The sequence below is a fragment of the Malaclemys terrapin genome, chromosome 8 (assembly GCF_027887155.1).
Source record: "Malaclemys terrapin pileata isolate rMalTer1 chromosome 8, rMalTer1.hap1, whole genome shotgun sequence".
Classification (NCBI taxonomy): domain Eukaryota; kingdom Metazoa; phylum Chordata; order Testudines; family Emydidae; genus Malaclemys; species Malaclemys terrapin.
The window spans coordinates 75,387,370-75,402,871 of NC_071512.1; the positions used below are offsets into that span (position 1 = coordinate 75,387,370).

The 15,502-nt window shown below is 42.4% G+C and overlaps 1 protein-coding gene across 4 annotated transcripts; it reads right to left on the bottom strand.

Annotated features, from left to right (window-relative positions):
• Window positions 1-1,020: 1,020 nt before the first annotated feature.
• LOC128842381 (holocytochrome c-type synthase) lies at window positions 1,021-15,434 on the bottom strand. 4 transcript variants are annotated; one of them, XM_054038341.1, is made up of 7 exons: window positions 15,339-15,434; window positions 12,641-12,780; window positions 10,660-10,811; window positions 6,968-7,116; window positions 5,606-5,725; window positions 3,906-3,992; window positions 1,021-3,666 (listed from the first exon to the last, which is right to left on the bottom strand). In XM_054038341.1, the coding sequence occupies exons 2-7, from the start codon at window positions 12,756-12,758 to the stop codon at window positions 3,468-3,470; spliced, it is 825 nt and encodes a 274-aa protein (XP_053894316.1). In that variant the 5' UTR covers window positions 12,759-12,780; window positions 15,339-15,434; the 3' UTR covers window positions 1,021-3,467. The 4 variants fall into 4 exon arrangements, with proteins under 4 accessions (XP_053894316.1, XP_053894315.1, XP_053894317.1 ...); XM_054038340.1 differs by having other exon boundaries at window positions 15,322-15,432; XM_054038342.1 differs by lacking the exon at window positions 15,339-15,434 and adding an exon at window positions 14,613-15,267.
• Between the last annotated feature and the right edge of the window lie 68 nt (window positions 15,435-15,502).

Sequence of the window (15,502 nt, forward strand, 5' to 3'; positions counted from 1 at the left end):
TCTGGTAGTTCACTCTCTGCATTGATCTCCAGCCTGGTCAATCACTAAGGCCCCCCAGACACTCAGATATAGCTTTGTAGACACAATCCTCTCATGCTTTGGCTGAAGTTGAATCTCTAGCTTGCACCACACCAGAGATTAACCAGAATCCAGCTGTGTTCCTCTGACCAGCTAGCAGCGCACTTCCATTGAGCAGTCTGCACAAAACTAAAGGGTTAAACGCCAAGTAGCTGTCTTTAAACCAGGAGGTTGCATCCGGTTCCTAAGAATTGAGTGGGAAGTTTGGGATTGAAGGGGTGGGAAACAGGCCCAGGGGACTGTGGGATAACATTAGCTATTTAGCAGACTCTCCAGACCCAAGCTTGGCCACCCAGACTTGCACTGCATTTACACTGCAAAATCCCAGGGCTTGGACCACATCGCAGCAAGATTCAGATATAGATCGATATGCTGTCCGAGTCTGCAGGCTTACGTCTGATTTGTGTGTGGACGGTAGATGGCTTGGGCTTAAACCTAAATCTAAACCCAGGTTTACTAAACAGTGTAGACTTAGCCTAGGGGTAATTAAAATCAGTGGATCTTTCCACTGATTTATGTGCTTTGAATCAGAACCTAAATTCTCAGTTTATAGAATCTCCCTCTTTCCAGTAGAACTGGAAATTTGGTTGCTGTTGATCGTGCATCACTTCAGGCCTCTGCACTCCCCTTACACATGGTGAATCTTCGACAAATCTTCAACCGTTACACATATGCTCTTGCTTCAATATCTGCTACTACTACAAGCTAATACTGAGCCGACTTCTTAGCTCTTCTCAGATGCCCTCCTCATCTGAATATATGCAGAGCATATTCTCCAACGAAGGCTCGGACACAGTTCTGTGTAGTTACTTAACAGACGTAGAAAGGCTAGTCTAGTACAGGGTGTAAACAGAATCATTTCATTAATCACCAAATTTGGGAAAAGCCATCACCAGCACTAACAGCTTGGGTCTAAAACTAGAAGATATTACAACAGCAAAGTAAAAAAAGTTCACTTTATTAAAATAGAGAATCAAATGACAAGATATCACATTTAAGTAATAATATTCAGGCATTGCAAAGAATAAACTTGAATCTATACACAGCCAGTGGAGCATACTAGAAGACAGGAAACTCAAGTAGTGGTGTATATGACATCTTCTGGTTCTTCATTGAATACATCAATGATAATGAAGCCATTTTGTTTCTGCAATCAATGAGGTAGGTGAGGGGTTGTTTTTTTTTGAAGTTTTTGAATACTGATTTAAGTATTGCTACCTTTTCTGTTTTGCATGAGACATACAGCATCAGGACTGTATGTATCACAAGTTATCAAAACGTATTTGTAAGGTGTGAGGACACATCATACAGGGAGTATCCACGTGCTAATCTCAACTGCTTACGTTGTGTTTGTAACCCTTCCATTAGCAAATGTAGGGTTTCATCGGCTGTCCACTTATCTTCCTAGTAGCTGTGCCTTTTCTTGCACAATAGTAAATAAATCTCAAAGGTGGATTATTTATTGTCCAAAACTGGTTTCAATTCAGATGGCTATAGAACAGGATTATTCTGAACAAGAACAGAGAGAGAAAAAGCACCTCAGTTATGTTAGACTTTAGGCTCTGGAATACTTTCTGGAAGCCTCTGAAGGGGGAACTTTTCCTCTGGACAACAAAGGTGGTCTCCACTACAACCTTCAAAGTAGGAGCGATATGAGGTTACTTCCTCATGAAGTGAAAGTCAGTTGATTGCAAAACAGCTCTCTGAAGGTAGTTTCCTATATAAATCCAATTACACACAGCCCTTCATCCAAAAGTTAGGCTTATGTAATATTGGAGAAATTTCCCACTAGAGGACCTAGAATACATAGTATTCAGTTACTCCTACCGATCCAAAGTGACATGTGTGGATTGATCAGTCTCAAGAACAGGACATAGGAGGAAAGGGAGGATTAATTTAAGCTTTACACTGAGCTCCTGGTGCCACAGAACCCCAAAGTATGATTTATAGGGAATATCAAGTTAGAAAACTATTACGAAGTAATTTCCCTTACTATACACATGTAAGATTGTTCAAATTGCTACACCATATGCAATAAGTAATTTTAAATACATCTCTACCCCAATACAACGCGACCCAATATAACACAAATTCAGATATAACACGGTAAAGCAGCGCTCCGGAGGAGAGGGGGTGGGGCAGGGCTGCGCGCTCCGGGGGATCAAAGCAAGTTCAATATAACGCAGTTTCACCTATAACGCGGTAATATTTTTTGGCTCCCAAGGACAGCGTTATATCAGGGTAGAGGTGTATCTACATTATGATAGCAAGAACAGCAAGTCAAATCAATAGCTTAACATTTCTGATACTCTACATTTATACCTTTTAAATGACAACACATTTCAACATACAGTAATTTACTGTCTACCAAATCAGCAAAACACTGGCTAGAAATTTTAATTTAACAATATACTCCACAAAATGTGTGACAACTGAACAATGTGTCCATTATTATCTTTTCTTTAAGAGAGGCAGTTACTTGCCACAAAAATTAAAATTTAACACACAACTTAATTCTGCTTTTCACTGTGTCCATGTAATACCCACTGAAGACAATGGGCTTTTAAATATATATTCAATTAACTCAAACCCTATGGATTTTTCATAACTTCAAAAATGAAACTGAACTACCCTGAAATGTCCATTTTATTTTCTGCTTTTTGGAATACAATACAGAAGCGGCATTTTAAAAGAAAAAGTAACCACAGTGTTTCTAATTATTAATTGCTTTTCTTTAAAAAAAAAAAAAATGTCTGTTGAAAATAATGGCACAACTCTTCCTACATTAGTTTCAGTTTAACATACCTTTACAAGTATTCACATGCCATATTTTTTATTTAAACAGTTAGTCCGACTGAAATAATCTCAGCAGCTTTAGATATGGATGAGTAAAATACCGGTATATAACTGTATATAAATTAGTTTGCAACAATAAATTATCTACCTAGACTTTTACACCACACCCACCATCATGGTATCCATGTACCACTTTTAATGACCAAGTAAAAACTTTTACAAAACTCCCACTTTTTGTTATCTATATTGTAGTAGTGCCTAAAGGCTCAATCAGGGTCAGGCCCCATTGTGCCTGGCACTTTGTGAGTCACTAATTTTATGTAGTTTAGTCTTAATTGACTGTGAAGTACACACAAGATTTTCCAGCTATGAGGGAACTTGAACACTGAAATAAACCTAGGAAGAGAAAAGCATGTACCTTACTTTTAAATTAAAGATGGTCTGAAATATCTGTTCATACAAAACTGCATAGTGTTTTCCCCCAGAGATAAGGACAATGTTGGTTAATGCAAATAAGCACAGTTACTTTGATCTTTATTTAAAGTTCAAATGGCAGCTCATCTTCAATTTGAGAAAACACAGATTCAGTGTAGTTATGAAGTCCAACGCCACCAAGCTACTTTCATTCTGTCCCACACAGCAGAGAGAGAATCAAATGCAGGACGGACATCCAAGATAGTGAACTGATAATTCTTATCTACTTCACCACCATCATAATAATCAATAACATATCTGACTTCCTTCCCACAACGATCAATAATCCAATCATGTCTGTCAAAAGGAAGTTCATATCTGGAAAGAGAATTCAGTAAATTAACACCAGCTATTAAATCAAGCTGACATTTCATAAAATGGGCACAAGTCATATGTACTATATAGGTTACTTTACGACAATATATGTTCAAAAATCCTCTGTTCTGGTAAATATAGGTTGAAACTGTAGTTCGAAAGCATTTTAAAAAAAAAAATCTACTTCTACATCACATTTCAACATAAGGAAAAATAAAAAAATTCTAGTCCTGCAAACGTACCCCATCCATGAGCGTATTCTGGCTCTAGGTGAAAACTCCTTAGCTTTACCTCCAAACCGGATCAACGATGGTCCACATGGGCATTCCCTAAATATATTTTAGGCAATTAAAAAGACATTTTCAGTTTTAAGACAGATAACGTACACTTTAAGAACTTGTTTTACTGATACATAAATTGTTTATTAGAAAAAGTTGTGGTAAAAAAATCAGTTATTCAAATAATAAAACAGTTACTTTAAAATACATTTACAAGTCAGCAGTAAGCTCTCAGTAAATATGAAAGTAACAGTGTGACCTAACATATCTCAGCGGTATCTCCAACGGGGAGGGCAGCAATAAGAGTATCCATTATGGAAGAAAAAACACTAAAGATCATTTCTGGCCAATGGGATCATACTGGGCCAGATTTTCTTTTCTGAATAGACCACTCAAGTGTGGAAGGAGACTGTGGGCCAAGCATTACCCACAGCAGGGGTGTACTCAGTTGGTGTAAAAATGGCAGAGTTGGATCCTGCACCAAACAGCCGCTCACCCCAGTGTAGAGGGTGTGTCAGAGGGAGATGGTAAGGTGGAGCTCTGCTGATTCTCAGATGACATATGGTTCCCTGCGGGGAATACGACTGAGGTCTATAAAATCATGAATGGTGTGGAGAAAGTGAATAAGGAAGTGTTATTTACTCTTCACAGAGCACAAAAACTAGAGGTTGCCCAATTACATTAACAGGCAGCAGATATAAAACAAGCATAAGGAAGTACTTCTTCACATAGCACACAGTCAACTTGTGGATCTTCTTGCCAGGGGATGTTGTGAAGGCCAAAAGTATAACTGGATTCAAAAAAATAATTAGGTAACTTCATGGACGAAAGGTTCATCAACGGCTACTAGACAAGATGGTCAGGGATGCAACCCCATGCTCTAGGTGTCCCTACGCCTCTGACTGCCAGATGTTGGGACTAGAGCACACGATAGTTTCCCTGTTCTGTTCATTCCCTCTGAAGCAATAACATTGGCCACCGTCAAAAGACAGGATACTGGGCTAGAGGGACCATTGGTCTGACCCCCGTATGCCCAGTTTTATGACATATTTCCAGCACAAGTTAAAGCAGCCCCTAGGTTATTTTAACTTACTCTGAGAGACTGGAGCATACTGACGCACATGACGGGATCCGTAACCAGCTTTCAGATAGCCTCCGCCACCAATATCCTGCACAAAGTATGATAATCTAATACAATAGATTTTAAGGCCAGAAAGGCATTTATGATCATCTAGTCTGATCTCCTGCATATCACAGGTCATAGAATTTCACCAGTGATTCCTGCATGTAGCCCCCCATCCTGTGGCTGAACTACAATATATCTTTTAGAACGATAGATCATCTTGATTTGAGGACTCCAGGTGATAGAGAATTTACCCCATCCTTGATAATATGTTCCAATTGTTAGTTAACCCATTAAAAATTTCCATCTTATTTCCAGTTTAAAAACGTTGCTGACAAACTTTCAGTCATTGAATCTTGTTAAACCTTTGTTCCTAACTAAGGGATTTTGGTACTACATCCAAAAAACACACAAGGCTCAAAGTCTTGGAATTATAAACATCAGGTCATTTTCTGGATAAACTGAAACCATTCCAACTTTTAAAGACTTACGGTAGAAAGAACAAAAGCAATTTTTTGTTTTTCATCTCAAATGTACTTACGCAGCATGAAGAGCTTCCCACTTTAAAATCTCCTTCCAAGCCTGCTCATTGTTCTGATTGTGAATCTTGATAATATTATTCATATCTTTGGGGTTTATGTCATCATCTTTCCACCTCCATCTAAGAAAGGAACACTATTTTGGAATTTTTTACAAATATTGGAGCTTATATTCCCCATCTCCCCTGAGAAGTAAAAGATCTGCCCCAAGATTACAGAGCAACTCTGTCAGAGTCAAAAGTCATGCATTGCTAGCTTCCAGTCCCCTGCTTAGTCCTCTTAACTACTTAACTATAATTTGTACACAGAAAGTTATTTAACATTAATCACAGTTTGAACAAATAAACAGCATGAGCTAAGTCATGGTATTGGAATGTGTTGACAAAGCTATCTAGAGTTAGTTTACATTTCACAACGCTTAGAAAATTTTGTGTAGGATGCAACCCAAATTCATTTTCGATAGATAAATATATTAGATAAAGAAAAAAATTATGTAAGAGTCATGTACAAATAACTCTCTTATTCCCTAATCCAGCAAACACATATACATGAGCTTACATTTAAGCATGTGTATAAAGCTAAACATCTGCATACAGGTTTGCAGGATCAGGCCCTTAGTGTTAAGATGGTTTATAATACATGGACTAAAGTTTTACTACTTTGAATACAGTGCTATAAATAACTACTGTATTTTTATCATCAATTGGACCTTCAAAAGATAAGTTTAAATATGACAGTTTCAACAAGAACACACTTTAGACACGTATTATTTGTATGAAAAAGTGAGTTTTGTCTCACTCTCCCATTACTGATCCAAAGTATTTTTTAGGCTAAGAGTCGTCATTCAGGCCTTGTCTACACTAAAAAAAAAAAAAAAAAGAAATCGCACTATTGCTAAAACCATTTTAATTTCTATACTAGTCAACACTAGGCAACCAATAGTTATAACCAAAGCTCCTGCAGCCACCAACATTTTTAACATTTTATCTTAACCTGTTTAGTGAATGTCTAACTGATTTTATGATACTGACAGACACAGAAGCCTGGTCTACATGAAGGGTTCCATGTTGCTAACACCAGTGGACCTGATCTAATGTTCACAATGGTGGAACTTTAGTTTAAAAAAAATTAAAAAAAAAAATAAAAAAAAAGACTAAAAAAAATCCATAGTGACCAAGTTTTTAAGACCAATTTACTCCTCAGAAACGTTTTGAAAGGATACGGACTTCTCTGAACAAGCTGACTGATTACTGCCTGGAGCCCATCAACTCCTTAATTAAATGCATACAATATCAACGCATAATGAGTTATTTTGCAGTCTTCAGGCTAGCACACATTCTACTGGGTAAAATCAGTTTACTTACCCTTTCCTTAGCATAGCATTCCAAAACATTTGCTCTGACGGATAAACCCATTTTTGTTCTGAATGCGCTCTAGGAATGGAAGACTCTTCTCGGATAGTTGATAGTGGAAATGGTTGATTCAGGGATGGCATTTGATTAGGCGGTGGCATCTAAACACAAATGATTAGATTAACAAAATCTCAGAGCCAAAAATGTTTTGATATATCATAAAAGCAACAGAGTCCTGTGGCACCTTTAAGACTAACAGATGTATTCTAGCATAAGCTTTCGTGGGTGAATGCCTACTTCATCGGATGCATGTAATGGAAATTTCCAGGGGCAGGTATAAATATGCTGGCAAGAATCAGTCTAGAGATAACGAGGTTAGTTCAATCAGGGAGGGTGAGGTCCTCTGCTAGCAGTTGAAGTGTGAACACCAAGGGAGGAGAAACTGTTTCTGTAGTTGGCTAGCCATTCACAGTCTTTGTTTAATCCTGATCTGATGGTGTCAAATTTGCAAATGAACTGAAGCTCAGCAGTTCCTCTTTACAGTCTGGTCCTGAAGTTTTTTTGCTGTAAGATGGCTACCTTTACATCTGCTATTGTGTGGCCAGGGAGGTTGAAGTGTTCTCCTACAGGTTTTTGTATATTGCCATTCCTGATATCTGACTTGTGTCCATTTATTCTTTTACGTAGTGACTGTCCAGTTTGACCAATGTACATAGCAGAGGGGCACTGCTGGCACATGATGGTATATATAACATTGGTGGACGTGCAGGTGAATGAACCGGTGATGTTGTAGCTGATCTGGTTAGGTCCGGTGATGGTGGTGTTGGTGTAGATATGTGGGCAGAGTTGGCATCAAGGTTTGTTGCATGGATTGGTTCCTGAGTTAGAGTTGTTATGGTGCGATGTGTGGTTGCTGGTGAGAATATGCTTAAGGTTGGCAAGTTGTCTGTGGGCGAGGACTGGCCTGCCTCCCAAGGTCTGTGAAAGTGAGGGATCATTGTCCAGGATGGGTTGTAGCTCACTGATGATTCGTTGGAGAGGTTTAAGTTGAGGACTGTAGGTGATGGCCAGTGGAGTTCTGTTGGTTTCTTTCTTGGGCTTGTCTTGTAGCAGGAGGCTTCTGGGTACACGTCTGGCTCTGTTGATTTGTTTCCTTATTTCCTTGTGCGGGTATCGTAGTTTTGAGAATGCTTGGTGAAGATCTTGTAGGTTTTGGTCTCTGTCTGAGGGGTTGGAGCAGATGCGGTTGTACCTCAGTACTTGGCTGTAGACGATGGATCATGTGGTGTGTCCGGGGTGGAAGCTAGAGACATGAAGGTAGGCATAGCGGTCGGTGGGTTTTCGGTATAGGGTGGTGTTAACGTGGCCATCACTTATTTGTACTGTGGTGTCTAGGAAGTGGACCTCCCGTGTAGATTGGTCCAGGCTGAGGTTGATGGTGGGGTGGAAGCTGTTGAAATCATGGTGGAATTGTAGAAGAGTCTCCTTCCCATGGGTCCAGATGATGAAGATGTCGTCAATGTAGCGTAGATAGAGGAGGGGCGTGAGTGGACAAGAGATGAGGAAGCGTTGTTCCAGGTCAGCCATAAAAATGTTGGCATATTGTGGGGCCATGCGGGTGCCCATGGCGGTGCCACTGGTCTGGAGGTATAGATTGTCACCAAATTTGAAACAGTTGTGCGTGAGGATAAAGTCACAGAGCTCAGCAACAAGTTGTGCAGTGTCATCATCAGGGATACTGTTCCTGACAGCTTGTATTCCAGCTGTGTGTGGGATGTTTGTGTAGAGAGCCTCCACATCCATGGTGACTAGGATGGTGTTTTCTGGGAGATCACCAATGCATTGTAGTTTTCTCAGGAAATCAGTGGTGTCATAGAGATAGCTGGGAGTGCTGGTGGCATAGGGTCTGAGCAGAGAGAGAGTCTACATATCTGGATAGTCCTTCAGTGAGTGCCAATTCCAGAGATGATGTGGTGACCAGGATTTCCAGGTTTGTGGATCTTGGGTAGTAGATAGAATAACCCTGGTCGGGGCTCCTAGAGTATGTTGAATTGTTCCTGTATTAGTGTAGGGAGTGTCCTGAGTAGATGGTGCAGTTTCTTACTATATTCCTCAGTGGGATCTGAGGAAAGTGGCCTGTAGAATTTGGTATTGGAGAGTTATCAGGCAGCCTCCGTCTGGTAGTCAGACCTGTTCATGACGACAACAGCACCTCCTTTATCAGCCTCTTTGATTATGTCGTCAGGGTTGTTTCTGAGGCTGTGGATGGCATTGCGTTCTGCACGACTTAGGTTGAGGCAGGCGATACTGTTTTTCCATAATTTCTGCCTGTGCACGTAGGCGGAAGCATTCTATGTATAGATTCAGACTGTCATTTCGACCCTCAGGAGGAATCCATGTGGAGTTACCCTCCCACCAACAACACAGGAAGAAGATCTGTGTATCAGTGCACTGTTCAGTGTTATCTTGAAAGTATTCTTTGAGTCGGAAGCGGTGAAAGAAGGCTTCCAGATCACCACAGAACTGTATCATGTTCGTGGGGGTGCTGGGGCAAAAAGAGTCCCCGAGATAGGACAGACTCTTCTGCTGGGTTGAGTGTATAGCTGGATAAATTGACGATATTGCTGGGGGAGTTAGGGGTACCACTGTTGTGGCTCCATGTGGCAGGTAGGAGTTTAGACAGCTTACGGTCCTTTTTCCTTTGTAGTAAGGTGAAGTGTGTAGTGTAGATCTCCTGTCTTATTTTAGTGAAGTCCATTTGTGTGGAAGGTTGGTTATTAATGAAAGTCTCCAGGTTGGAGAGCTCTTTTTTGATGTTTTCCTGTTTGCTGTATAGGATGCTGATCAGGTGATTCCTCAGTTTCTTTGATAGTGTATGGCATAATCTCTCACTGTGGTCTGTGATGTATGTAGATAGACTGAAGGTGAAAAATCCATTGCTATTTGGTATGATGTCCATCCGTTTGCATTTAGAAAGGAAGATGATATCTGTCTGTACTTGTGCAAGTTTCTTCATGAGGTTGATAGATTTCCATTCCATAGTAATCACAGTATAACTAACTAACACAGTATAACTATAACATAGTAATCACAGTATAACTAAACAGTTACTACAGACATCAAAAAGCATGGCCCTTTGAAGAAATAACTATTTCTCTTCTGAAGTTGGTACTCCTCATCCATGCCTAAGACTGCCATACGTCCTTTTTCTCCTCTTGAAACCCAAAGCTCTACATCACAGTTTTACTTTAAACAGAGAGAACCTTGCTGAGGCCCTGCAAAAGACCCATCTGAGCAACTCCATCAGTTAGAGCTCATCATTCAACACACCACAGTGCTCACATCCCTGTCAGCCTTGGAAATATTAAATGAACCTTTAACACACATATAGCAGTGGCTCTATGGGCCATCTTGTCTTTGTCGTTAAGTAGACATTTATAATCGTAAGGGCATTCCTTACCCAAGTGGAATGATTTTAAAAGTAGATCAAATTTTAGGCCTTAACTACTGTATTCAACAGTTTCTCTTCAAGTGTATTCGCAACACAAATATATGACCGGGAAATTCAGTATTAAAGATAGAACAACAGCTTTAACAAGGACAGTTCTTTTGTCTGTGCCAGTGCTACTACTGAGATATCGTTTACATAGTCACTTTAGAAGGGAACAGGCCTTAAGACAACACACAGACTACATAAAAGTTACCATATTTCTTGGATCTATGTCATCTTTCATTTGAGATGTACTAGATTTCATAGGACACTCCAGATATTCATATGCTCGTTCTTGATGTGCAGGAACATTATTATTTTGGTTCTCAGCACCTTGGTCAGGAGATTTCATGTGCATTGGACAACCTGAAATAAAGAAAACATTAAACCATGCATTAGTACAAAAATACAATTCATAATCAAATGTAATGGGACTTGGAAAGGGAAGAACATGGTTTGCAAGTTGATACACAAGTCAATTCTCTTAGAGCTCAGCAAAGCACAATGTAAATACAAACCAAACCCTCCCCTGCACCCATCCACCCCCCTTTTGCTCATTTCAGTTGAGCAATGGTTCCAGCCTCCTCTTAAGAGGATATTATTTCATATTTTTAAGGGACAGCAACATAATGATATTGACAGTTTCAATTAGACACAAGTACTCTTGTCAGTCAAAGAATTGGCAGTTTTTTCATTCCTGTGCTTGTAGTTTTAACATGCCTCTTGAATTTAAATTGCCAATAACGAATTTTGCAGTTTTGCGTAAGTAATCTGATGATTCCTAAAAGAATGATATCCACAGATTTCATCTGATAAGTAACACACCAAAGTCTCTTGTTAAATGCTGACACCAAGCAACTTGAAAATAATTAACCTTATTTTTTTACATCCATATACAACAAAACCCCTGTTCCTGAAATCCCAGATCCTATGTGGAGCCCCACTGACTTAGTTCAGACTCTTTACTGGTCTGCCTGTGCAGATGAGATTGCAGGATCTGGGCCTAAGGAGGGAATGATGAAAAAAACAGACTTAATAGAGAAGAGTTAAAACACTAATTTGTGATTACTTGATATAAAAAAGCAAGTCATTAACTTAATGGAGAACCTGTAACAGTTACTGTGATGAACTTTCCTTAAAAACAGTACTCCCACAATTATTATTGCAAGTGCTTAGTAGTGACCAATACAATTCAAGTTCCAGAAGAGTTTCTATTATAAAACCTTTTCCACATATTCAAATCCACTTTATTTGGGACTGATGTTTCCATACTTGTTTCTGATCAAACATGAATTTATTGGGATGTTTTCCCCCAAACTTCATAGCCATCCAAATTCTCTAAGGGTGTCAAATTTGGAAGTTATAGGGAAACAGACAGAATTTCACAATGCTATATTTACCGTCATTTCAGAGAAGATACACACTTCAAGAACATATATTTCTACATTCCAAAGCATTTGAGGCATCTTAAATGCCAAGACCACATTAAAGATTTTTAATTACCTTTAAGAATTCTAAAAACTGTGCAACTTAAGATTCGTTAGTTACCAACAGTCAAGAAATGCAAATGCTAATGTTTGGGGAAAAAAGAAAACCAATTCTGCTGCTTTGCAACATACTGTATTTTCTGCTTCTGTTTTTCTGATTAAATGTGTAGTCTAACAATGTTTGCAACAGTATATACATAGACTACAGGGTATGCAACACAGCTATGCAAATATTGCTGTTTGAACCTAGTCTTCTGCATGTTCTGATTTATAATGACTAAGTGTGGAACCCCAAACTTTAAGATTAAATTAAAGTAGCTTTTGGCATTTACAGTTTAAAAAATCTCAAGTCACTGAGACTAGCTAGACTTAAAGAGTATATGCCTACACATTTTAAGAATGCATTTGGGAATCAGCTCTTCTTATCTTCCAAGACCTCAGTTCAGAGTTCTGTAGTTGAGGACACAAATAACTATAGCAATGTAAGAAAATACAACTTTAAACATCCAACACATCAGCTTGGTAAGAAACTCACACCTCTTTACCTTTAAAAATACAACTACTTGCAAGTTGCATTTTTGTGAAGGAAGACACTTGTCATACTAATACTCCATTTCTGATAAATAGCTTTCCTTCCTTGCCAAATATCTTTCAAAGCACTTTTCTGAGGTTTAGATTTTGTTTCACTCCATTTTGGCAGGTAGTTACCTTCCATTTTTTCCTGATGCATGGGACATTCTGAAGGTGGAGATGCTGTCTGAGAGTGTACAGATACATTTGCTGACTGAACGGCAACAGATGGAGATGAAGCTGACAAACCCATCATAACTTCTAATTTTAGATCAGATCTGAAGAGAAAAAAATTGTACATCTAAAAGACAAAACCGTAGGCAATTCTTACTAAAACATAGTGGGGGAGAGGGATAGTTCAGTAGTTTGAGCCTGCTAAACCCAGGGTTGCAAGTTCAATCCTTGAGGGAGCCACTTAGTAGGGTTACCATATTTCAGCAAGCAAAAAAGAGGACGGGAGGAGCCCTGCCCTAGCCCCGCCCTGTCCCAGCCCCGCCCCTCCCACTTCCCCCCCTCAGAACCCTCAACCCTCCCCCCGCTCCTTGTCCCCTGACTGCCCCCTCCTGGGACCCCTGACCCTCCCCCCATCCTAACTGGCCCCCTAGGATCCTACCCCCTACCTGTACCCTGACTGCCCCCAACCCTTATCCACATCCCCACCCCCAGACAGCCCCCTGGGACTCCCACGCCCCATCAACCACTCCCCACCCCCTGACAGCCCCCCCCCGAACTCCCGACCCATCTAAACCCCTCTGCTCCCTGTCCCCTGACTGCTCCGATCCCTCTCCCCACCCCTGCCCCCTGACAGCCGCCCCCCTGCTCCTTGTCCCCTGACTGCCCCCTCCTGGGACCCTTGCTCCTAACTGCCCTCCAGAACCCCACTCCCTACCTAAGCCTCCCTGCCTCTTGCCCCCTGACTGTCCCCTCCTAAGACCCCTCCCCAACTGCCCCCCAGGATCCTACTCCCTACCTGTACCCTGACTGCCCAAAACCTTATCCACACCCCCCCAGAAAGCCCTCCCCCGAACTCCCGACCCCCCGTCTCTTGACTGCCCCCTCCAAAACCTCCCTGCCCCTTCTCCGACTCCCTGGCCCCCTTATTGTTGACCTTCGCCTAATGTCTCTGTGAACTTGCCCAGGAACGGCCTGAGCCGTTCGTCCCGGCACGCTGGGGACGGGGGAGGAGCTCCAGTCTGCTGGAGGCGATCTGCGAATGCAGGGAGGGAGCGCTCTCAGCTGCAGGGGAGAGGAGGGGGAAGTGGAGGAGGGGCTCTCTCTGGCTGTCGGAGCCCCATGTAAGTGGCACCATCCGGCCGGCTGCCCTGTTAGCCGGGGGGGGGGGGGGGGGGGGGGGGGGGGGGGGGGGGGGGGGGAAGTCCAGACATTTATAAATTCCCCCCAGACGCTATTTTTAGCTCAAGAAGCCAGACATGTCCGGGGGAATCCGGACGAATGGTAACCCTACCACTTAGGAATCTGGGGCAAAATCAGTACTTGGTCCTGCTACTGAAGGCAGGGGGCTGGACTTGATGACCTTTCAGGGTCCCTTCCAGTTCTATGAGATAGGTATATCTCCATATATTATAACCATGAACACATTTTCCACACCAAGTCACTAAAAAGAAATTAAAGTAAAAAACAGGCATAGGATGGTCAGCATATATAAATAGTTAAACACTCAGCATTTACAATTAATGATGAATTCATGAACACCAGCAAAATACCTGGCTTTTTAGCAAATGTCCAAGAATGTATCTACTGAGCTATATCAGAGCAAAGTAAAATGTTATTCTAAGTCCCTCAGTCTTCAACAAAAAAATATCAGAACTATTATTTTTATGACAGTCATGGGTTATAGTCTGGTTCTGCCCCAAATTACCATGTGACCTCCAGTAAGTGTGGGTCTACTCTGAGGAGTATCTTTAAAAATAGCACCTCCTTAGGCATCTGTGTCCTCTGTGTATACTGCCACATGTGACAAAAATAATTCCTTTTGCTGTTCTTTTTAGACCTGAATGAATTAATACTTGTAACAGAGAGTGAACTAAATTTTATGCTATTTCCTATATCAACAAAACTGCTTAATTCTATGTGTAAGGTTAAATTCTACCTTCACAGTACTGTAGCCTAATTTGAAGAGAAGAACAATCTTGAGATTAAAGCACTGTAGGTGGATTGGGAGATCTGCATTCAACTCCGAATTCTGCCAGATTTAAGTGATTTGTCCAAGGTCACCCAGATTTCTCTGCACTTCGGGTCCCCAGCTGTAAAATGGGGAAGATACTTCTCTACCTCCCTGGGCTGGTAGGAGAACAAGTGTGCGAGTCTCCAGCAGGGGCCTAGACACTACGGTGATGGGGCCGTACACATCCAGCCGTGACCCAAGGCCTAGCTTGAACAGGCGGGAGCGCAGGTCTGAGTGGGGCCCTAACCCGCTCCGGAGAGGGGCGCCCCTCGCAGTGCCGTGGGGGAGGCGAGAGCCCCGGCCGCCCGGGGGCGCAGACAGCCCCGAGCCCCAACACAAGCGCGGCTCAGGGAGCCCGAGGGCCAGAGGCACGCAGAGGTCACCGAGCGGGTCTCCTGCGGGCGGTGCCCTGGCGGAGCGGCGAGGGGGCCCGCGGAGTACGAGTGTTCAGAGCCCCGAGTCCGCTCGGGTCGGCGGCAGGAGCACGGGGGTGCCAGGCCCCCCCAGCCCCGCGGCCTCCGCTCCTCCCAGCGGGACCATGGCAAGGTCAAGGCCGCCTCCTGCCTGGCCCCCGCACCGCCCGGCCAGCGCCTCTCCCCGGAGAGCGGCCCACGCGCCCGCCCAGCCCCGGTACCTCAACGTCCAACGCACCCGGCCCGGCCGGCAGCGGCCACCAGCCCCCCACCGCGGCAAGCAGAACCCAACGCGCGCCGCCGCTTCTCGCGCGAGCCGTCATGCGCCGCTCAATCTGCGCAGGCGCCAAACAAGAAAAGGGGGCGGTGTAGCCAACGCGCTGAGAGGTGGGAGCGAAGGGG